This window comes from Heptranchias perlo, chromosome 7 (assembly GCF_035084215.1).
Source record: "Heptranchias perlo isolate sHepPer1 chromosome 7, sHepPer1.hap1, whole genome shotgun sequence".
Taxonomy (NCBI): domain Eukaryota; kingdom Metazoa; phylum Chordata; class Chondrichthyes; order Hexanchiformes; family Hexanchidae; genus Heptranchias; species Heptranchias perlo.
The window spans coordinates 64,750,655-64,775,377 of record NC_090331.1 but is presented as its reverse complement, the minus strand read 5'-3'; the positions used below and the strand labels follow the sequence as shown (position 1 = coordinate 64,775,377).

The window sequence follows — 24,723 nt, the reverse complement described above, 5'->3', positions numbered from 1 at the left end:
ACTTCTTTGAGCTTGCATTCAGTCACCAACCCTAATCCTTCGAACTCAGTTTCTCAGTCTCCAATTATCCTTCTACCTCTGTGAAATCTTTTGGAATATTTTATTATGTTAAAGGTGCTATATAAGTGTAAAGTGATGGTAATAATGCCATGTCACAAAATGTGCACAAGCATTCCAGCACACAAAATGCAGCTAACCAGAAAATCGTGGGGAAAAGGAGCCAGATGCAGAACATGTGTAAGGCCTGCTTGCCCAATCTTTTGAGCCCCTAGCGCCTGTCCTGCTCCTGCACAACCAATGCAGCTGAGCACAGAATCAGCCCCCATAAGGATTTAGCAGATCAAATATAACCAGAAATACCTAAGAACACTGTATCTGTTGTTCTACAATATGGCATTGAAATTGCCATGATATGTCTGCAGTTTGTTTCTCCTGCTTCTGGTTACCAATGCAGGTCAGGAATTGAGTAAGAACAATAAAGACAATGTAATATTCAAATTTATATACTACATCTGCATGAAGAAATCTCCAAAAACTCGTTCCAATAAAATCTTTTTTGCATCTTGTTTCAAAGTTCTCAGTATGAAAATTATAAACTCTCAACAAGGTTTCAGTTTCATAATTATGGTTTATGGTTAAGGTTCTTTGTATCTATTTTTTTACAAATATAAATTTAGGACTAGAAACAGGACTGGATGGCACAGCAAATTGCAGCAGCACAAGCAGTTTTAACAGAAATACTTCTAAAGTGCTGAATAACATGATATTGTTGATGGGTACCCAGTGACATGATCATGTAAAATAGGTCTCTAGATCAAGCTAATTGTAAAGAAGATTAGCTCTTTTTTATTTTCTGTTGCATTTCTTCTCTAGGTCCGACCTCTCCCATCCCAACCATATACCAAGTGTGTGGGCAGGCAACCTGCTCACAGGCTTTTGGTCTACTCCCTGTCTGCCCTGACATTAAGGTGACTTGCCTGATGATTTTTCCAGCTTCTGCTTACCACAGTTCCCTGACGTCTGATTTGTAACTTCCCCATGCTCAACAATTCAGGTGAAAATGAAATAAAAGTAGCAGAACACCTACCAAATGCATAAAGTAGACGAAAGTTGCACAAAAATTAGTACTTAATTCAACACTTCACAGCAATCAATATCAGGGAGTCGTTTGGACTGATGTTTATGATGAAAATAGTGAGAAGGTAGCACACTCATTTAACCAAATGGGGTTAAACTTTCATCTTAGTTTCCTTGCTGTTGAGCTTTACACAGCATGAACGCAGATCAGGAATTTCAGCACACACCACCCATGATTTTCAGTTCATTTATTTTCAGATTAAGATACATCAACATTTTCAGAGTAAAGCACAATAAAAATCAAAATGCATGATTCTGGCTCTAAATGAATGAGGCTAAGACATGGCCAATTTAGAAGTGTCACTGCATTTGCTTTTGTGGTCATATATTTTAAATTTTATGTTGAAGTACCTGTAACCCTTTCTCCTATGTGCACACTTTTTAAAATCTCATTATGAAACATTTAAAGATTGTCAAATGTTCTGCCTTGATATGTTTATGTCCTTCCCTCTGCTAAAGTGTACAGTGACAAGTAATTGTTTTGTCCATGAATACTGTAGCTCACATTTAAAAAAAAAACAAGCTTTCTAATGTAATTTTACACAGCTAACAGTGTTCTATACCTATTAGAAACAGTAGCTGCTGATTGTATCCCTTAGCAGAGAAAATGTTCCTAACCACAGCTTTACAACTAAGTCTAATTCAGCCAACAGCACAGGGTGTGTGGGGGTGTATTTATACATGTGGGTGTACATGCATGAGAAGCAGTAGAAAACAGGAAAAAGGAAAAGTACATTCTGACTTTTACAAATTGTTTTGGCAGCAAATCAAAATCTCTCTGAAATAATGCTAAATGATGTTCTATAAAATGTAATGAATTTGTTCTTTCATTCCCAATAATTGGATTTGTTCGAGTGCTGATTGTTTTTGTTTTCCAAACTTTTTGACAGAATGACCCAATGGCATCAGCTCCATCAGCTAGATACACAGCTCCTGGAAAAAGTGGGCCAGTTGTATGATGATACCTTTCCCATGGAAGTCCGTCAGTTCCTAGCACATTGGCTGGAAAAGCAGGACTGGTGAGATCCCAGTTAAATTCAGATGTATTTGATACATATTTTATTTTGGGATATTGATATATACATTAATGCTAACTGTGAATTTCTTAGAAAACTTTGTTATTCATGTTCACTTAGCTTTATTCTTGGCAGCTGCAAAAAAAAATCAAAATTTATAACACCTAAAGATTAATAAAAAGCAAAAAAATTCAAATACTGGAGATTTGAAACACAAACAGAAAATGGTGCACAGCTGCTCAAACAGCATCTGTGGAGAGAACGGATAGTTCACATTTTGGGCTGAGTTTGGGCTCTTTAGTTCTGAGCAAGTGTCCATATCCAAAACCTCTTTAGGTATATTTAAAACTTTTGGGCGACCAACCAGTGAAGCAGCCTGTCGCTCATTTGAGTTTGACTGGCAAGCTGTGGACTCCAAATGGGCATCCTGAGGCAGAACGCTGGTTTTGGGCCACGGGAAAGTCAGCCGACTAGGACATCAGCACCAGTGGGCAGGGTTAAAATTGATCCTGTAGTCACTATTGTAAGGTAGGGAAACACAGCAGCCAATTTGTGCACAGCAAAGTCCTTCAAACAACAATGAGTGAAATAGCCCGATAATCTGCTTTAATCATCTTGGTTGAGGGTTAAATGTTGACCAGCATACCAGAACTCCCTTGCACTTTTCTGAATAGTGCCACAGGATCTTTTACATTGACCTGAGAGGGCCTCGGTTTAACGTCTCATCTGAAAAACGGCACTTCCGACAGTGCAGCACTCCTTCAGAACTGCACTGAAGTGTTAGCCTGGATTATGTGCTCAAGTCTCTGGAGTGGGGCTTGAACCTAAAACCTTCTGACTCAGAAGAGAGAGCTCTACCATTGAGCCAAAGTTGGAAGAAACATTGTTTCTCTAATGTCTTTAACTTCAAAGAATATGTGAATAGAGAAGGCAATGAGAGGTACCATTGAAAAGGTGAAAAGTTAGGAGATACTGACAATACAGAAAGCCTGCAGAACAGGTTTGAAAGAAAGGTGAGAAAACATCATGGGCCCGCCCAATTCCCATTTTCATTGATTTCAATAGAAATGAAAATCAAGCAGTTTCTATACTAGGCGGCTATAATAGTGTCATGCCCGGGCAGAAAGTTGAAAAGCTACCCTAATGGGTCCATCAGCATTGAAAAGAGAAAAAAGCAGGGGAACAGATTTCCCTGCCAGCACCGTGCTATGAACTACCCCAACATCAACCTGCCTCCCCTCCCTCCAGACACTGATTGACCCATCGCACATCACCAGCATCCCTGCCACAAAGATAAAGGAGGATATCGTTAAGGTCTGAAGTTACAAACATCAGTGTTCAGAGGGCTGCAGATTGTCCAAGAGAAAGAGAAGATAATGTTGCTGGAATTGGCATTGAGCTTCGTTGCAACAGTATAAGAGGCCAAAGATGGAGAATTGGGAAAGGGAAGGGAGATTAAAGTGACAACTCGCAAGGAGCTCAGGGTCACATTTGTGGACGGAACAGAGATGGTTCACAAAGTACTCATCTAACTTGTGCTTGGTCTCCCCACTGTGGAGGAGACTGCACCATGAGCAGCGAACACAGTATACTAGATTACTGGGCGTACATGCAAATTGCTGTCTCGCATAGAAGGAGTGTTTGGTTCCCTGGACAGTGGTATGGGAGGAGGTAAATGGGTAGGTATTGCATCTCCTGCAATTGTATGGGAAGGTGGCAGGGCAGCTGGAAAGTGGGATATTGGAAGAGTGATCCAGGGTGTCACGAGGGAGTAATCACTCTGAAAAGCAGGAAGGGGAGGGGCAGAGAAGATGCGTTTGGTGGCACGATCGTGTGGTAGGTGTTGAATGATGGTAGGTGATCTGATGAATATGGAGGCGGTAAGGTGAGGACAAGGGGGATCCTGCCATAGTTGTGAGAGCAGAGCGATGGAATGAGAGCATAACTACAGGAAATAGGATGGACTCGGTCTTGTTGATCACCAGAAAGTTTAAAGCTTGTTTCATTTTTTTTTGAAGAAAACATTCAGTGCACAACTTACAGAAAGTTTGGTACAAACAGTACGCTAACATTCATTGAGCTTACTTGCATTTTAAAATAGCTACCAGCTGAATTGCTAGTAACTAGAACATAGTAAAATGAATTACAAAACTAAAATTAATCTTTTTAAAATATTGGCTGGATATGATGTCACCTCCAATGTTAAATAGAGTTCACCGTTGGTCATAGCAATAAAATTGCAGTGGAGGCAGATGTTCTATTTTGATCTTGATCTGGGGCTAAGAAAATAGCACAAGTTATTCAGTGAGGGAACAGCGATACTCATTTACCAAAATAAAAACAGAAAATGTTGGAAACACTTAGCAGGTCAGGCAGCATCTGTTGAGAGAGAAACAGAGTTAACGTTTCAGGAAAATGGCCTTTCATCACAACTGATAAGATACTCATTTACCACCTATTTTCATCTGTCCTTTTTTGCTGTTGTTTATGCTATTGATGGTAGAGGTAAGAGCAATTAGAGGTGCCTTAACCATGCCATGGGAGGTAAGGTTTATTCCCTGAACTTGTGGTATTCTGACCTTGATAGGTCAGGGCTACAGCTGTTATTGAATAATGTCAGACAAATTCCAAAGAAAGCTTTAACCGTAACATTTTTAAAAATTCCATTTATTTTGGTTTTGATATATAAAAGCTTAACTGAGGCCTAAAAAGGACTATCTGTACCCAACACAATATATGTAAGAAGTGTCATTGCATGTTAAAAATGAGCTTGAAATCTTACTTCAATGTAAATAATTTACAATAATGTGAGAAATGTTGACATTCATTATGACTACTCTCTACTTTCCTTAATGTTTGCCACAGATGGGGGCTTGCTTTGTTATTAAACAGATTCCCATACAAGTTGGTAGTGTTACTGTATATTGGCTATACAACTACAATTCCCTACATGGCAAGTTCCTGGTTCCAGCTCTGTGCCATCATTAAAGCAGTAAGTGAGTACTATAAACACCACCACCATCAACAAAAACAACTTGAACTTTTCTAGTGCCTTAAGGGAAAACTGGCTGGTGTGATATTCTAGGCCCATCAGGGGCAGTGACTGATTATAGACAGATTATAGGATTTTACAGAGGCTTGGCACAAGTCATTCGGCAACCCTCTTGACTGGGAATTGGTACATGGAAGGAGAGGAGATACTAAAACTACAGTGGTAAAATTCAGTTGCACTGAAGTGTGCATATTTAACTGTGCCTTTACTAAACATGAACACGAATATAAACAATTTCATTTTTTAAAAAAACTAGCTTTGCTATTAATCAATTGTAAACTTACTGCTTATCTGGTATTATTAGTGTAGGAATTTTGATATTGCTGTCAGAAGCTTCTGATATTTGTTCCAGCAGCTCTAGATTTTAATCTAATTTCTGAAACAAAATCAGAATCACTAAAAATAAAAACAATACCTGTAACTCCTCACACTAATTTTAAGATTTGGGAGCAAAAAATAAACCACAAACAAGCGATCTTAGAAGAAATAGTGGGCTTGCAACTGATGTTTTTTTTTATTCGTTCATGGGATGTGGGCGTCACTGGCGAGGCCAGCATGTATTGCCCATCCCTAATTGCCCTTGAGAAGGTGGTGGTGAGCCGCCTTCTTGAGCCGCTGCAGTCCGTGTGGTGATGGTTCTCCCACAGTGCTGTTAGGAAGGGAGTTCCAGGATTTTGACCCAGTGACGATGAAGGAACGGCGATATATTTCCAAGTCAGGATGGTGGGTGACTTGGAGGGGAACGTGCAGGTGGTGGTGTTCCCATGTGCCTGCTGCCCTTGTCCTTCTAGGTGATAGAGGTCGCGGGTTTAGAAGGTGCTGTCGAAGAAGCCTTGGCGAGTTACTGCAGTGCATCCTGTGGATGGTACACACTGCAGCCACAGTGCGCCGGTGGTGAAGGGAGTGAATGTTTAGGGTGGTGGAAGGGCTGCCAATCAAGCGGGCTGCTTTGACCTGGATGGTGTCGAGTTTCTTGAGTGTTGTTGGAGCTGCACTCATCCAGGCAAGTGGAGAGTATTCCATCACACTCTTGACTTGTGCCTTGTAGATGGTGGAAAGGCTTTGGGGAGTCCGGAGGTGAGTCACTCGCCACAGAATACCCAGCCTCTGACCTGCTCTTGCAGCCACAGTATTTATGTGGCTGGTCCAGTTCAATTACTGGTCAATGGTGACCCCCTGGATGTTGATGGTGGGGGATTCGATGATGGTAATGCCATTGAATGTCAAGGGGAGGTGGTTAGACTCTCTCTTGTTGGAGATGGTCATTGCCTGGCACTTGTCTGGCGCGAATGTTACTTGCCACTTATCAGCCCAAGCCTGGATGTTGTCCAGGTCTTTCTGCTGCGGGCAAAGACTGTTTCATTATCTAAGGGGTTGCGAATGGAACTGAACTCTGTGCAATCATCAGCGAACATCCCCATTTCTGACCTTATGATGGAGGGAAGGTCATTGATGAAGCAGCTGAAGATGGTTGAGCCTAGGACACTGCCTTGAGGAACTCCTGCAGCAGTGTCCTGGGGCTGAGATGATTGGCCTCCAACAACCACTACCATCTTCCTTTGTGCTAGGTATGACTCCAGCCACTGGAGAGTTTTCCCCCTGATTCCCATTGATTTCAGTTTTACTAGGGCTCCTTGGTGCCACACTCGGTCAAATGCTGCCTTGATGGTCAAATGCTGCCTTAATGTCAAGGGCAGTCACTCTCACCTCATCTCTGGAATTCAGCTCTTTTTTCCATCGGTGAGCAGGTTATTGGTGAGTAAGTGCTGCTTGATAGCACTGTCGACGACACCTTCCATCACTTTCAGAGTAGGCTGATGGGGCGGTAATTGGCTGGATTGGATTTGTCCTGCTTTTGTGGACAGGACATACCTGGGGAATTTTCCACATTGTCGGGTAGATGCCAGTGTTGTAGCTGTTCTGGAACAGTTTGGCTAGAGGTGCGGTTATTTCTGGAGCACAAATCTTCAGCTGGGATGTTATCGGGGCCCATAGCCTTTGCTGTATCCAGTGCGCTCAGCTGTTTCTTGATATCACGTGGAGTGAATCGAATTGGTTGAAGACTGGCTTCTGTGATGGTGGGGATATCGGGAGGAGGCCGAGCTGGATCATCCACTTGGCACTTCTGGCTGAAGATGGGACTGTGCAGTAGAGGCAGTTTTCCATCTGTATCTTAGCATACTATACCTGACTAGGGACAACTTGTTACTGAAATTAAGTGGAAAAGTGTTCTATTCTTAAGCACAGATATCCTTTACCTTGACAAACATCTCAATTTGTTAAAGGCAAAAAAAGATATACTGATAACACCATTCTAGGAAACAATCCTATAATGCTGTGTTTAGACATTGACGGGGGATCTTAAGTGTGCTCTTAAAATCACATCAATGCAGCAAATTATTATTTTTTTAAATTGCAAAAGCACAAAAAAACCTGTACCAGTGGAAGCTGCTGAGCTTCAATGCTAGTTGAAACTGAGATGCAATCTCAGACCCCTGGTTGCAATTGAGTGTTAGTGTTAGAGTTACCAGGCCAGCCCATGGTAATGGTTTCACTACAGTGATACTGCTTAGTGATATATATCTAGGAACCAACTACTCTGGCTCTTTATTATACAGATCTTTGTGCTTTCATATACACAGTTCATTATAAGTTACTCTACTTGTTTGTTACTTGAATAGAAAATAACATTGTAAGTGAAATTACTGTCATCACTTTGAAGTAGTAATCCTCTTAAGGTTCCATTGACTTTCATGTTTAACAGATTTTAACCACTGTAGAATAATTCTTGGTTGAAGAGCTCCTCAGTGTTAGACATTTCAAACAATTGGAAGCAAAGAAGATGCATTTGGTCTTATTTTAAAATCTTCACTGATAGGAGAAACATAAGGTCAGAAGTAAGTTTCCACGTGGAAAGATGAAATCATGGCATTATGATGGCAGAGCACCTTCATATGCCAAGGAGTAGTAAGATGCAGGTTTCTGCCCACAATTCCTCACGTGGTGAATTTCTGATTCCTTTGTGAAGATGCCGAGCAAAGTTTAGGCACTTCTTTAGAGGAAGGGAGTTAAAATCAAAGGGTAAGGCAGTCTGACACATTCCCACGTACCTCCAAACAGTTGGTTACAGTGTGGAATTGGCAGAGGCCTGAAACTGGGTTGCCTAATTGCTTTCCCAGCCAGAGAATGTTGGGTAGCAAAAGGAGAGCTAATGAGAAGGAAAAGAAAAACATAACCTATGAAGAGAAAGATAGGCCCACTGTATTTTCCCCTTATTTTCTTCTCTCATCCCTCTTCTAGTGAAAGCCCTGACTTGTGTTGGGGTACAGTTTCATGGGTGCTGACAGCCCGACAGTGCCGCACCCAAGTAGCCACTTGGGCCCTGATTTTAGCTCCACATGCCTGGTGGAAATCCGATGGGGGTGGGGGGTCAGATAAAATAAGGGCAAAGACTTATCCCCGATGATCCAGCTGCCTTCCCACTGGGTCCCGATATTAACCTGCTCTTTTAAACAGGAAAGCAGGACACCAATAGGAAGTCAGCAGGGTCCTGCTTTAAATATGCAGATTGGGTCCCAATGATGTAATCGGGAACTGGCTGCAATTTTAGTCTGTGGCCTGAGCAGTGGTGGCTTGCTAGCCAGACCAAACCTGCCATGTCAGCAGGATTTTTGACTGTGGGAAGCATCAAAGACAAGCTCGTTCCTGTTGTCACTCAACATCCACATACACACACTTTCCAGCATATTTAAAGAAAAAATGTCTAAACTTTCCAGGTACTTGATTCTGGAGATCAGATACACCTACAGAGAGACTGCAGAATTAGGTTTGTTCATATCTTTGTTTTCTGAATCATCATAGGATTTTCCATTGTGGAACAAAACCTTAGAGTTTTCTTCATTAACAATGTTCATAACATGACATTTTTGAAAACCTTTTTAGATTAAGATAGGATACTCTGACTCACATTTAATAGTTTGGTCATTGTTTTTAACAGGGATCTTGCCTCGAATAATGATTCTGTGGCCACCCTCCTGTTCCATAATTTATTAAAACAAATAGATGACCAGTACAGCCGTTTTTTCCAAGAAAAAGACTTCCTACATCAGTACAATCTGAAAAGAATTAAACAAAACCTTCAGGTAAGGGTTTAACACTGCTTCTTGACTGGTTAAAATTCTTGTTTCCGTGCTGAAACTTAATGAGTGTAACAAAGGGTAATTTGGACCAAGGGTTCATTCTAAGCTGGAAATTGTTATGTTTCTCACTTTTAGCAGTTGTTGTCATTTCACATAATCTAGTAAATATTGATGTCGAATATGTAGGAAATACACTGTTACAAGGGTAAGGAAGTCTTGCTACAATTGTACAGGGGTTTGGTGAGACCACACCTCGAGTACTTTGTACAATTTTGGTCTCCTTACCTAAGGAAGGATATACTTGCCTTAGCGGGGGTGCAACGAAGGTTCACTAGATTGATTCCTGGGATGAGAGGGTTGTCCTACAAGGAGAGATTGAGTAGAATGGGTCTATACTCTCTGGAGTTTAGAAGAATGAGAGGTGATCTCGTTGAAATATATAAGATTCTTAGAGGGCTTGATAAGGTAGATGCGGAGACGCTGTTTCCCCTGACCGGAGAGTCTAGAACCAGGGGGCATAGTCTCAGGATTAGTGGTGGGCGATTTAGGACTGAGATGAAGAGGAATTGCTTCACTCAGAGGGTGATGAATCATCGGAATTCTCTACCTGTGGATGCTCAGTCGTTGAGTATATTCAAGACTGAGATCGAAAGATTTTTGGACTCTCGGGGAATCAAAGGATATGGGGATCGCGCGGGAAAGTGGAGTTGAGGTGAAAGATTAGCCATGATCTTATTGAATGGCGAAGCAGACTCTAGGACTGTATGGCCTACTTCTGCTCCTATTTCTTGTGTTCTTATGTTCTAAAGGTAGTGCCTCAGCCAATCTCATTTTGGAGAACACATGAGAACTTAAGTGCTAAAGAGGGTATAAAGTGGCTATTACATTAACTATAATAACTGTCAGTAATGTCACAGATTTATTGACCGTTGTTAAAAAAAAAAATCCTGAAAGGGGTTGTGGGTAAGGGACTGTACAGTACAAAATATTAACCTAGAAAAGAAAAGAAACTCCTTTTATGCTCTCCAGATTGAGATCCAACTTGGAGACTCATACTGTATATTCCCACTTTGTGCGCTCATCATAATTGGTGTTTTGCTCAATGCTATTTACATAAAGATGTCAATGTCTTTTATTATTTTACATAATAATGTTGCTTAATTCTATTTAATTATTACATTTAATCTGCTAATATATATAACATCGCTTACCATTGTAATATTGCTAGTTTAGTTGTCTTATCACAGTGTGTTACTTAATCCTAAACTATCATATAATGCTGATATTTTTCAGTATTCGTATATATGGTTGGGGACTTTTGCTTCCTAATTTGGCTCTAACCATGCTCCTTCCACAGCCATTGCAACCTTATTTGGTCTCAACCTCAACCTGAACTCTGTCCCATTGCCCATCCTTCTTCTGTCCTATCCCAGTCAGTTCCAACCACACTCATGGACCTCTCTCCAATCCTCTCTCCAATCAGTTCCACTTGATGTGTACTAAATCCTAAAGTCTCTAAGGAGGTAATTCTCTGCATATCAGTGATTTTGACAGAGATTTGCATTGTAAAGTTTAGTTTGGGCAACATTAACACTGCTTCTCCTTTCTAACATTAAGTTTAAAACAGTGATAAAATGTTTATGCCAGTGAATCGAAACAGCAAGTAAGACAATTATTGGGTGAACAGATCCAAATAATTTTAGCTACATTGCATTGACTGCATAACTGATATGGTGTACACACTTAAGAACAGGACTAATGAGCATTTACTCATATTGTGGCAGGTAGACTTCTTTCAGAGGAGGAACTGGATAAATGGGGGGTCCTGGAATACAAAGTAGTGGACTGATTATTGGGGGGTTCTGTATACAAGCAATGGATTATCAAGGGAAAACCATGTCTAAGGAGGAGGTCAGGCACAGAATGACCTACCTAGAGCTAATAGGGAAGCAGTGTATGCAGAATTGAGGCACTCTAGGGAGGCAATGACACAATTACTCAAGGGACAGATGACAGCAGGACATACATTCAGCCAGGGACCAATACAATATGAACCATCATGAGCATTAGGTGCCTTAAAGCAGCAATTTCAATGCTGTTGTCTAATCTGAATTCCTGCTTAGAGGATTTTTATATGGCAGCCAAAGACCTCTCCTGTGGGTAAGAATAGGGAGGGGGAGGCCATTGAAGGTGTATCAGGTTGCAGTGGAGTAGGGATTCCTCTAGTTGCTATGTTAACAAGATTATAAATATTGTTTGTGAAGTTTTCCTTTTCGTATTGTCTAGCAAATCATCAATGTATTCATTCTAAAATACCATGCTTGCAATTTCGCTAGAAATATTGAACAGAAGAAAATTTCAGATGCATTTATGATGTCGCTAATCTAGAGGAATTCTTGCCTCAATATTGTTCTATGGCTAGACATACCACAACAGCTTATTAGTGCAGTGGGTTAAAAACCACAATGATTCTGGCAAAGTTCCAAGAGTAGAATTGCCTCATTGTAAATGTTTCAGCTGCATAACATGCAACACAAATGGTCAAAATTATTTAGTGCTGTATTATCAGCTAAGTCAGAGTTAATAGTTACATCTAACTGGAGGGCCTAAATCTGATAGCGCCTGAAAAAGGGTGCGAAATGGTCGGCATGCTGAACTTGTGCGCCAGAAGAGAGAGGGGAATGTTCTAAATTCACCCTTGGGCCTCATTGAAATAAATCCATAGGAACAGGAGAAGGCCATTCAGCCCCTTGAGCCTGTTCGCCATTCAGTGAGATCATGGCTGATCTGTATCCTAACTCCACCCACCCGCCTTGGCTCCATTTCCCTTAATACCCTTGGCTAGCAAAAATCTATCGACCTCAGATTTAAAATTATTCAATGAGTTAGCATCTACTGCTTTTTGTGGGAAGTTCCACACTTCTACCACCCTTTGCATGAAGAAGTGTTCCTAACTTCCCTCCTGAATGGCCTGGCCTTTGATTTTAAGGTTATGTCCCCTTGTCCTAGACTCCCACACCAGCGGAAAAGTTTCTCTCTATCCAAACTATCAATTCCTCTCAAAATCCTAAAAGCCAGCAAGCTATGGGGCCAATCGGGCTTTTCAAATTTCGGCCGGCTTGAATGCTGAGCCGGCTGGCAAGTAAGTCCGAGAGGGGGAGGCAGACGGGGTTGGGGGTTGGGGGCTGGGGGTGGCGGCGAACACATGCTGACAGCAGTATTAATGTGGAGGCAGGAGGAGTACTTACCTGAGGGTTTCTTTGGCAGCTTCTCTGCGGAGCCTTAAAAAACTAGTTGTAGTTTCTGCAGCGCAAGCTTCGACTGGTCTTAAATGAATTTTCTGAAAATGGGTGCAGAACCCTTATTTCAATGAGGCCTGTGCTCATTCCAGACGGGCGTGAGGGCCGCCTTTAAAAAAAAAAAGGCCCTGTTGAATTTAGCGGCAGCCCAAACAGATGGACAAATCGGGTGCAGACCGTCGCTTTGCTAAATTCGTCATCGATGGGCTCGTTCTAGTCCTGTTCTAAAGTGGACACAACGATGTTGAATTTAGGCCCCAGTGTTTTGATTGAGATGATCAGACTTTCATAATAGTTGTGATCAAAAGTGTAGGCCAAGCAAATTAAATATTCTTTTGAAAATAATGTTTTCTATATTGCTTTTCTTTGTTAAAATGCAGACTTAAGGAATGGGCGACTTTAGAACTGTGTGTCAGTTCAAAAGAGTTGAACTCTTTGGGAATGGAAAATATTTGCACGCCTGAGTGGTTAACAACATCCTGTTCAGTTTTAATATGTAAAGTATGAATAGGGCACAGAGGAAACTGTATTGCTCAACACATGACATTTATCAACTCGTATTATATTCTTGAAAAGTCCAATGACTTTGTTGTCTGCTGTTTCCTCAGGAAAGGTACAGGAAATGTTGGTTAACGCTGAATGTGCTCTTATTTTTAAGTACTCTAAATGTGATAGACACGTGTTAAAAGATGCAAAGCTTTTTTATATATTATGACCAGCAGTTCGATGGTCATACTTTTCATATATTTAGAATTAGGATTATAAAATAATTTTTCAGTATGTTTTCTTGTTGAAGTATTTAATAGGCCTTTCAATTATCGTTGACACATTTCATTGGACCAGTTTTTCAACTGTAGCTGCTTGATCTTCCTTAAACACTTTGACTTAAAATTGATGGCACTTCGCCTGTTTTTAAGACGCAAAATCGCTGTCTAAGCATCCAATATGGTGAGCAGGGCACATGCGCTCATTACGCGCCGAAAGTCCTTTGTCCGCCACATTGGATCAGGCTGCTTCATAGGCATCCAGGGCGCACAGCAGAACTATTTAAATCACTGATTAAAATATTTCAATAATTGTTGGAGGACCCTTTTCTGATATTGGTCTGTGCCAGCCCCTGACTCACCACGTGATATACTCACCCAGTTATTCATGGTGCTGACTGGCAGGGAGGAGCCTACAGCAGTGTTATTTAAAGGGCTTATCCATTGCATACAGGTTTGTTGCAGGCTTGTCATTTGCGGCTGCTGGTTAACTTCTTTGCGTTTTTTTGCCTGTTTTTTGACCGTGTAAAATTAATTCTGACTGTTGAGAAGAAGATTTTGTTGGTGTCTGCCTCATAAATAGTTTAACTTCAGTCATGAGTGGTCTGGTAGGGCTACCTTTGGGGCAGGAGGAGGAGGGGAGCAGCAAGGAAGATCAGAGAGAGCAGGAGCAGCTGGGAGAAGAGGCAGGAAACAGGCACTGGCAGGGGGCCATCCCCATAGCGAGCATTTCTCCTACATGACCTTCTTGGAGGAGCTATGTCTAAGGCATTTCCACTTCAGAAAGGAGGCTGTCACTGAGCAATGTCACCTGCTGCAGCCATAATTTGAGCCTCGCACCAGGCATGGACAGCACTGTCTGTGGCCTCCACTTCAAGAATGCTGGCCTTCTCTTCCTGAAGTGACACGGGTTTCCACAATTTCACAGAGTCCGATCTACAAACCCTCCTCAATAAAATAGAACAGAAGAGAGACGGGAGTAATTTTCAACTTTGCCGGCGGCGGAAAACTGGCGGTGAAGGTAATAGCCGACCATTATACAACCTGCCTAATTGTTCTTGAAAGGAAAATTGGGTGGGAAGACTAAAGTCGCCCATTCCTTAAGCAGAAGAGAAGACTTCAGTAATCAGTTGTGTCCTGAAGTCCCTTGCAGAGGAGTCCTCTGAGTGAAGGTAATCAGGATGCTCTCCTTCATGTACTTCTGCCTCCAAAGCAGCTAAGTCCACGTTCCCAGCAATGTCCAATCCCAGGCCTTTTTGTATGGCAGAGTTGTGCATGGCAGGTCAGGCTACAACAGATCAAAATCTCCCAGTGGTCTGGCACGCTCAGAAGCAATCAGAAACAAAGTCTAGGCTTGTGCAAGCAGAATGCGAAAAGATCGCCACAAATTTGAATGCCTGAAACATGGGGCTGCATTGCCACAAGCCCTCATTATATATGTAAAGCACTAAAAAGCACAAGAGAATTCGGGCGGGATTGATTTTGGGGCGGAAAAGGCTCCCACCCATTTTGCTGCCAAAAAAAAATAATTGCACCGACTATACTCTGAAATTATGCCAAAAAGTGTGGAATTTTGGAGCCTTTGCATATTGCTGACAAAATGTTTAAAGACATTCTTATTGCAGCCTTATTCTTGCCTGTATTATATATATCATATATATCATCCAAAATTCTGCTGCCCATATCCTAACTCACACCAAGTCCCATTCACCCATCTCCCCTGTGTTCACTGACCTACTTGGGCTCCCGGTCTCCGTCCCGGAATGCCTCAATTTTAAAATTCTCATCCTTGTTTTCAAATCCCTCCATGGCCTCGCCCCTCCCTATCTCTGTAACTTCCTCCAGCCCTACAACCCTCTGAGATCTCTATGCTCCTCAAATCCTTGCCTCTTGCGCATTCCCGATTTTAATCGCTCCACCTTTGGCGGCCGTGCCTTAGACTCCTAAGCTCTGGAATTCCCTCCCAAATCCTCTCCGCCACTCCACTTCTCTCTCCTCCTTTAAGACGCTCCTTAAAACCTACCTCTTTGACCAAGCTTTTGGTTACCTGCCCTAATATTTCCTTATGTGGCTCCGTGTCAAATTTTGTTTGATAAACACTCCGGTGAAGTGCCTTTAGATGTTTTACTACATTAAAGGTGCTATATAAATGCTTCTTCTTGTTGTTGTTGTTGTTGTTGTTGTTGTTGTAGGGATGCCACAAGTATAGTGGATGATACCACATAAAAACAGAGGCAGAATTATTTGAAAATGAGTTTGTAACACAGAAGTCGGATGATTGTTTGTCAGTACCAGTACAATTCCTTCATGCACTGACTCAGAGAAGCCAACCCAGCTTTCTGCCAATTAGAATAATTGTTTCTATGTTTTAACAGTTAACTATACACCACATCCCCATCTTTCCCCATTAAATCACCCACTCACCCTCTTCCTGTGCTGCAGTATGCCTGAAGGTAAGATTAACAAAATGGGAGAACTATGCTTAGTGGATGGATATCAGCAAAGAAGACCTATAGCAGAATAGAACAGCTGTTTATTGTGTCTCTCAGTGCTCTATTTATGAGTAATCAAGAGAGAACGTAAATTAAATGAAGCAAAGATAAATGAGAAAGGTAAGAGGGATTAACGAAAAACAGTAATCGCTGTAGTGTGACAAGTAACAAAAAAAGGAGGGAAATAATGAGCCAGATTTTGCAGTGAGCGGTGAACCTATGGTGCCCGCGTTCTTTATACTTGCACTTGCCCATTGACTTTCCACGGAGTTTTGTCTGGCTGAAATCCAAATGATGCAGCGCCCTCTACAGGGCATCTGGGACGGTGTGAACAGGGCAAGAAGCTGTGTATCTGCTAAACCAATCAGATTGAAGAATCGTTAATAAGCAGCGCAGAGTCTGGACCAGGAAGTGTAAGTTAGAATAGTGAATTCAATCTCAAACCAGGTATAGAAAGCGAAATAAAGAGAGGGAAAGAAAGATTGGATTAAGAGAGAGATAAAAGAGACAGAAAGGATTTTTAAAAAAAATCTCCAACAATAATTAAAAGCTGAAGGAATGAGACTCCACACTTGTAAAAGTTGATTTTCAGTGCCAGAGAGATTGTTTGGCAGTAATTAAGACTGAGCACGTAGTTAAAAGGGTACTTAAACTGGAATGGACAAGCCCTAACTTTTTGTGGCGAGTTTAGTCCTTATCTATGACCTCAATACAGGAACTTCACTCCATTCAATACATTTGAATGGGGAGCCAGAAGGTGAGATGTTATTTTCGCACAGCTTACTGAGGGGCAACGCATCTCGGACAGCCTCACTGTTATTTTCACAGCAAAATCTGGGCCAATGTGAAGGATAAGGAAAGAAAAGATATGTTTACTGCAGCTACTGGTCTCAGACCAGTATCTCTGGAGTATGATGCACAGCTGGCAGATGGAAATCTACTGCAACTGCATGCCATTACAGGTCATACTAGTGTCAACCACAAAGGAGCTCAACGTAGACCTTTTTTAATGTTACAAGAGAGCAGGTGGGAAAGTCACCCTCTACTAATATTAAAACACTGATAAGTAATTTTCTAAAATGTCCCACTTTCTGCTCACTTATACATTTTTGTTAAAATTAGTGAAGGTGGGAATTTCACCCCCATAGTTTGTGAAAGTTGGGGAAATTTCTGCCTCCTTCTCTCCACCTACTCATCCAGTTAGCTGTTCACAATTCACTTTTAACTTGAGCACTGGATTTCTGTAATGGCTCCTGGACTTAGTTTCAAAATTAAAATAATTAAAAATAAATGGCAGTAAATGACACTATAATTAGTGTGGTGCTTTTTACCAAATTCTCAGTGTTTTCCATTCTAATTTCACAGTAAGACGCATTTGTTTAGAAGACTGTTTTGCTTGTATGTAAGCGCTTGCCAATTAAACTCCTCCCACTTGTGCTGCATGCTGTATGGAAGTCTGATTTAGAAATTTCCAGTGAAGGCAGAAAATTTTGCGGTTAAATTCCATTACTTCATCTCCAGATCTGAATATGTTGTTTGCCACTCACTGTTAACGGAGGGAGAACAACTGAGGGGAACGAATCTCGAAAGGCAGAGTTGTACATGATGATGATACTATTATTGTTTCAGATAAAGAGTGATGTTGTGATGAATGTCACAGCAGCAGTTTGCTGCACCATACATCATGTGAAAAAACATGGGTATCTGAAAAGAGGGACCCATTTACAATGTCAGCTAGGAAGGGACCAGGAAGGGAAGTTGAGTGGTCAGCAGTTTAATGGGAATGGGGTCAAGGGAGCAGTATGTGGGTCTCATCGACAAGATGAGCTAGAAGTGGGCATAAGGGGAGATGGGGGAGAAACTAAAAAAAGATGTGGGTTCAGGGGGAGCCAGGAGGGGAGGTTTGGTTTGGTGGGCAAGGGGAAGGTTGGGGGGAGCAGCAAAGGCAGCTGAACGGATGGTCTCAATCTTAGTGACAAAGAGGTCCATGAGCTCCACGCGCTTGTTGGAGGTGAGGGTGGAGGGAGCAGTGGAGAGGAAGACTGTTGTTAGTGGAGAAAAGAAACTGGGGGTTATCTTATGCTTTCCAGGAAGATCCTGGAGTAGTGGGTGGTATTGGCAGAGGAGAGTGAGGCCCAGTAGCATTTGATGAGATCTATTGATGGGTAGCTAAACCAGTTGTGCGCCAGATATACTCAGGTCTGCGCCCCTTGCACTTGAGGGTGTGAAGATGGGAGCCATAACTCGGGATCGACCAGGATGGGAGGGAGTAAAGGTTTTGTTGGGAACAAGGGAATCAAAGGTGGAGGTAAGGGGATGGTTGAGCAGATTGACCGTTACAGAAGTATCGTTATGAATGGAGGGCCAAAGGCTAGGCAGTTGGGAGTTTTAAAGTGCAGCTGTAAGTGACTTCAAGCAGAGAATTCTCTAGGGGTGGATGCAGAAGCAAGTAGGGTTGGAAGGGGTTTGGGGGATGTGGGTTGTGAGAGATACAAGGAAGTGGTTGGAGATAACCTTGTCAGTGATGAATACCATGGAAGTGGAGAGACCACAGGAGATGGCAGGGTCGAGGGATGGTTGTGAATATGAGTAGGAGAATTTATATGGAGGGAGAAGTTTAGGGAGCATAATGAATTCTGAGGAGAGATGACAAGGGGAGCTGAGATGGAGATTGAAATTAACAAGGATGCAGAATCACTGAGTTCAGAGTCTGAGGGAGGAAAGAATTGAAGATATGTCGGTGAAAAACTCTGGGTGGGCTTGGGGCACAGTAGACAACAAGGATTTTAAAGGAGAGGAGTGGAACAAGAGGTGCTTGAGAAGGTACTAGAGGAGAAGATACAAGAGGAGTAGGATGAGAATCCAAGAGGTGTTTTGGTGATAAGGGCCACACCGTCACTGCGGTGGGGCAGGTGGTGGAAAGTATGTCCAGGTGAGGTGGTTTCAAACATTAAAAATTCTCAATAAAAAGGGTGATGTGTAAAAATGAAAAGTGGTAAGACACTTTTGTAGCTTAAAATTAAAAATTTACCAGAGAATCATAGGTTACAGCATTGAAGGAGGCCATTCGGCCCATCGGGTCCGTGCCGGCTCTATGCAAGAGCAAAGCAGTTAGTCCCACTCCCCTACCCTTTCCCTGTAGCCCTGCAGATTTTTTCCTTTCAAGTACTTGTCCAGTTCCCTTTTGAAGGCCATGATTGAATCTGCCTCCACCACCCACTCGGGCAGTGCATTCCAGATCCTAACCACTCGCTGTGTAAAAAAGTTTTTCCTCATGTCACCTTTGGTTCTTTTGCCAATCACCTTAAATCTGTGTCCTCTGGTTCTTGACCTTCTGCCAATGGGAACAGTTTCTCTCTATCTACTCTGTCTAGACCCTTCATGATTTTGAATATCTCTATCAAATCTCCTCGCAACCGTCTCTGTTCCAAGGGAAACAACCCCAGCTTCTCCAGTCTATCCACGTAACTAAAGTCCCTCATCCTTGGAATCGTTCCAGTAAATCTCTTCTGCAATGAAAACTATTAGTATATTTTTATTTCTCACACTGTGTCTAACTTTGCTACAAAATCAAATTGTATTGGAGGTTGTTTTTGTCTTTCCCTTGAACTTATCTGACGGTTACATTTTGGGTAAATTATGAATGTTAATAATACCCACATTCATTGATATGCCAGTGAAGTGGAAAAACATTGCCATTTGACATTTAAGTAGTTAATTTTTCAGCCATTTTTTGTAAGCATCATATAACTGGTTGGAAAGTTTAAGTATTATTGTGGTTACAACCATGTAACAAAGCCAACTACCCCATCACATTTTTAGTTAAAACATCTGACCATCACATAACCAAACACAGTGGCCAGTAATGAGCTTAAAAGCAAAATTAACCCTTGCTGGTCAGTAAACAGATTTCACTGCAGTTATGTTGAGTAACTCTGAAATGTTTAAAAACAAGTTCTTTTCTTTAAGCGGAAGTTTCACCATCAATAAAAATTAAACAGTTGTAAAGAATTTTTTTTGTGTTACAAATCCCTCTTTTTTTAAAAGTTATTTTCTCCATTTATTTCTGGTCTCTCCAGTCATGTATTAACTGTAGCCAAGTAAGCAGGCAGTCAGAACGCAGACCTCCACCAATGTCACTTTGACCAAGCTGCTAGGAGGTCCAGAAACGAATCCATTTTCTATCTCTACCCATGGGAAAGCACCGAGCCTCCACTTGTCATCTCCCCATAATGATGAGGTTAAGATCCAGAACTCAGTGGGCAAAGGGAATAACATGAACATACATCTTACCACTGTGCCATTGTCAAAGAATTATGATCATAAAACCATAGAACCATGGAATTTTACAGCACAGATGGAGGCCATTTGGCCCATCACGTCTGTGCAATCTTTGTTGGAGCAATCGAAAACTAATCCCACTGCTCCACTCCCTCCACAGCCTTATTTCTTCCTCTGCTTCAAATATTTAATATTCCTCTATTTCAAGCAACCATCTAATTCTCTTTTAAAAGTATTTGTGGAATCTGCTTTAACAATCATTTGTAGCAGAGAATTTCAAATGCAAACTACCCTCTGTGTAACAAATTTTCTTCCTTCCCTTTTAATTCTTTTTGTGATTATCCTAAATTTGTGTCCTCTGATTACCATCTCTTTGACCACTCTTGTTTATCTTGTTATAATCCTTCACAATCTCGAAGACTTCTATAAGATCACCCATTTATCTTCTCAACTGTGAAATAGCCTAAAGTTCTCAAGTCTTTATAACTGTGACTCACATACCTGGTAACATCCTAATGAATCTACACTGAGTCTTTTCCATTGTTTTTATAGACTTCATATCATAAGGTGCCCAAAACTGTACTGAGTGCTCATAGGAACACAAGAACAGGAGTAAGGCATTCAGCCCCTCAATCCTGTTCTGCCATTCTATTAGATCATGGCTGATCTGTACCTCAACTCCTACAGCAGCTCAATTAAGGTCTTGTATAGTTCAACATTGCCTCCTTGCTTTATATTTTGTGCCTCTGGATACAAAACTAAGGATATGTTTTTTTTTAAATGAGTTTATCAATTTGTGCTGCCATCTTTAATGTAAATCTGCAACAAAGGTCCCTCTCTTCCACTACTTCATTTAAAATCTTATTGCTTAAAGTGTATTTTCTTTCCCTACTTTTACTTTCAAAATGTTACTTCATATTTTTCTACATTGAACTGCACCTGCCATCCACCTGCCTCTCCTGCTAGCCTATCTACGTTCTCCTGCAGTCTTTCGCAATCCTCGTCAGTTTGCCAGAGGACCCAATTTGATGTCAAATTTCAATATTGTTCCCTCAATTCATAAGGCCAGATCATTTGTTCTTTAGCAAATAAGAGCGCTCCAACCCAGATCCCTGTGAAACACCACTCACCATATCTTTCCAGTCTGTGAAACTTCTTTTTGTCCTACCCTTTGCTATCTACCCTCCAACATCTCTCTATCCACATTCCCCTTAATTCCATATGCCATTATCTTTGCCATAAGTGGCTTCTGTAGTATCTTATCAAGTGTAAAGTTGTTATCAACAAGATTAATCAAGTACCAGGCGAATCCGAATGACAACTGGTTTAAGTCAAAGTAAGTTCCTTTAACCTGTATAATTGATCTGTGCGGCCGCATCTAATGGTTGATTCCTGAATGCATGCTTCTGGGAGGGGACCTCACCTGCTGAAAGCACATATTGGGAAATCGTGGGTGCAATTCTTACGATTTTCTATCCATTAAAATTTAGGGCTTCTGTCACTCAAGTATAATGTATCACTGTATCTCCAGGGCAGCCATTCTCAAGACGCAGTCTACTTTACTCACCATTTTGTGCTTGAAGAACATTGGGTCCAATTAATTTCAAACCAAATTGTCTTAACTGCATAACAACATCAAAGCAGTATCACTATTATGTTTCTATTTAAAACATTTGATTATCACATGATAGAACACAATGACCAGTAATGAGCTTAACGTCACGTGTGGCCTGCTAGAATTAACCTTTGTCAATCATTTCACTACAGTTCTGTTGTTTGTCTCTGAAATTACGTACAAACAAAAAGGCCAATTCTCCGATGTGCTTATTTTGAGGATCTGCTCTTCATGTCAGTTGAGAAGACAGAGGTTAAGTGGCCCATCCATAGTGTGAGCTCTTGTGAAGGTTGTGGGCAGCCTTCTACAAACACAGTCCAGACAAATGCTTTTAGCATTAGATTGTAAGACTTTCGGATGAGATGTTAAATTGAGGCCCGTCTGCCCTCTCAGGTGCACGTAAAAGATCCCATGGCAATATTTCAAGAAGAGCAGGAGTGTTCTCCCCATTGTCCTGGCCAATATTTATCCCTCAACCAACATCACTAAAAAAACAGATTACCTGGTCATTTATCTCATTGCTGTTGGTGGGACCTTGATGTGCACAAATTGGCTGCCATGTTCCCTACGTTACAGCAGTGACTAATTTCAAAAGTACTTAATTGGCTGTAAAGCGCTTTGGGACATCCTGGGGTTGTGAAAGGCGCAATATAAATGCAAGACTTTCTTTTTTCTTCTATAAGACAAGTTACAATTCTATGTCCATTGTGCAACCATCATCAGCCAGAAGTGCCGAGTGGATGATCCATCTCTGCCTCCTTCCGATATCCCCACCATCACAGACACCAGTCTTCAGCCAATTCGATTCACTCCACGTGATATCAAGAAACGTCTGAGTGCACTGGATACAGCAAAGGCTATGGGCCCCAACAACATCCCAGCTGTAGTGCTGAAGACTTGTGCTCCAGAACTAGCTGCACCTCTAGCCAAGCTGTTCCAGTACAGCTACAACACTGGCATCTACCCGACAATGTGGAAAACTGCCCAGTTATGTCCTGTCCACAAAAAGCAGGACAAATCCACCACCGGCGCACCGTGGCTGCAATGTGTACCATCTACAAGTTGTACTGCAGCAACTCGCCAAGGCTTCTTCGACAGCACCTCCCAAACCTGCAACCTCTACCACCTAGAAGGACAAGGGCAGCAGGCACATGGGAACCCCACCACCTGCACATTCTCCTCCAAGTCACACACCATCCTGACTTGGGAATATATTGCCGTTCCTTCACCGTCGCTGGGTCAAAATCCTAGAAATCCCTACCTAACAGCACTGTGGGAGAACCTTCACCACACAGACTGCAGCAGTTCAAGAAGGTGACTCACCACCACCTTCTCAAGGGCAATTAGGGATTGGCAATAAATGTTGGCCTTGCCAGCGACGCCCACATCCCATGAATGAATAAAAAAAAAATTCCATCTGGAGTGAAAAGAGGAGTAGATAGTGTGCAAGTAGATTCAAGAGCCATAATGAGTGGGTGCGAAAGCAGTTAACAGTTCTGTGAATGAAAGGAAGACTTGGCCTTCATCTGGCACCAGGTTGGCGCTACAACTTCATTGACATAGTTGTGATGGGGTGTAGGCTGTGAGGGGTGTGACCAATGCTTTGCAAACTGCATTGCTAATATGGCACCATGTTTTTGACTGAGTGCTTGATGTAAGCATAGCAAGGACATTCCTTTCCATTTAGTTGCACGATTTATTGAACTTTATCTTAGCATCCTTCCTCAGTCCTGAGAACTTCTGGTGTATTCGCCCCCACGACTTATGGCAATGGAGATTGCACTTACTCTGTTCACTGCCTCTTGCCACATGACTGCTGCACATTTGCTGCATTAGGAGGATTCTCCTCAGCCCCACATGTGGCCATTTTCGCCTTCAAGCTCTCCAGTGAAGGGGCCATCCTTCCAGCCATGTTCCTAAGCAGTAGTCAACCTGTCGTCATCAGAACTGCCTGTAGATGTCTGATTTCAGTACAGAAATTATGAAGACATATGTGGCCCAAACTGCCTGATCTTTCTCCCTGCCCCAAGTTGAAATAAGTTGTATAGTGGCAAATAACGTGAAAAAGGAAGAAGTCTAAGAGGAATAATACTGTCTTCTTCATTGGACCCCTCCTCCCCAATTCCAATAATATAGAGATACAGACCTGCTGCCTGTTGTGTTAGGTGTTGAGATTGAATATTTTGACACTACATAGTATTTCCTTTATGCTACAGGTGCAGTATCTGGGAAACCCTTTGCATATGGCATCTGTTATCGCAAATTGTCTCAGAGAGGAGCGGAGGATTCTAACAACAGTGAACACACCTGAACAGGTATGGAATTTTTTTTAAAGAAGATTATGCATCCCGTGAAGCATTCCATTGTCATCTAGTAATATTACTTTTTCATTGATGCCTCATTCTACATAACTACTGATTAGTCACGTGACAAGGAAAACAGAAGATTACCTGGTTGAAATTTGACATTGGTGGTATGGGCGATATTGAATTGGCAGCTTGTTTTACACCTCGCCTGACTTTCTTTTCCATTGAAGTCATTGGCCACGATAATTGTGGGGGGAGGTGGGGAGGTGAAGTGGCCTGGAATTCTGGGTTTCCCAGAGGTCCTGCCGAATTTAACAGCAGATCCTGATTTAAATTTTTGGTCTCCGTTTTCTGGCCGCAGCCAGCCAGATTGAGAGGATCCCTCCCACCCAATTGTAGTTGACAGGGCCCTCAACTGTGTCCGTCCCATTTCTCGGACGTCTGCCCTCACCCCAGAACCATGACAGGGTCCCCCTTGACCTCACCTTCCACCCCACCAACCGCCACATTCAACGGATCATCGTCTGTCATTTCTGCCACCTCCAGCGCGATGCCACCACCAAACACATCTTCCCCTCCAATTCCCTTTCAGCATTCTGAAGGGACCATTCACTCTGCAACA

The 24,723-nt window shown here is 42.0% G+C and overlaps 1 protein-coding gene across 1 annotated transcript in view; it reads left to right on the top strand.

Moving 5' to 3' along the window:
* Nucleotides 1-24,723, top strand: part of stat4 (signal transducer and activator of transcription 4) — an 81,743-nt gene that overhangs the window by 12,242 nt on the left and 44,778 nt on the right. Inside the window, exons 2-4 of the mRNA XM_067987754.1 lie at nucleotides 2,028-2,156; nucleotides 9,203-9,347; nucleotides 24,012-24,110. Coding sequence (XP_067843855.1) covers nucleotides 2,029-2,156; nucleotides 9,203-9,347; nucleotides 24,012-24,110 — 372 coding nt within the window. The 5' untranslated portion in view covers nucleotide 2,028. The remainder of the gene's footprint in view (nucleotides 1-2,027; nucleotides 2,157-9,202; nucleotides 9,348-24,011; nucleotides 24,111-24,723) is intronic.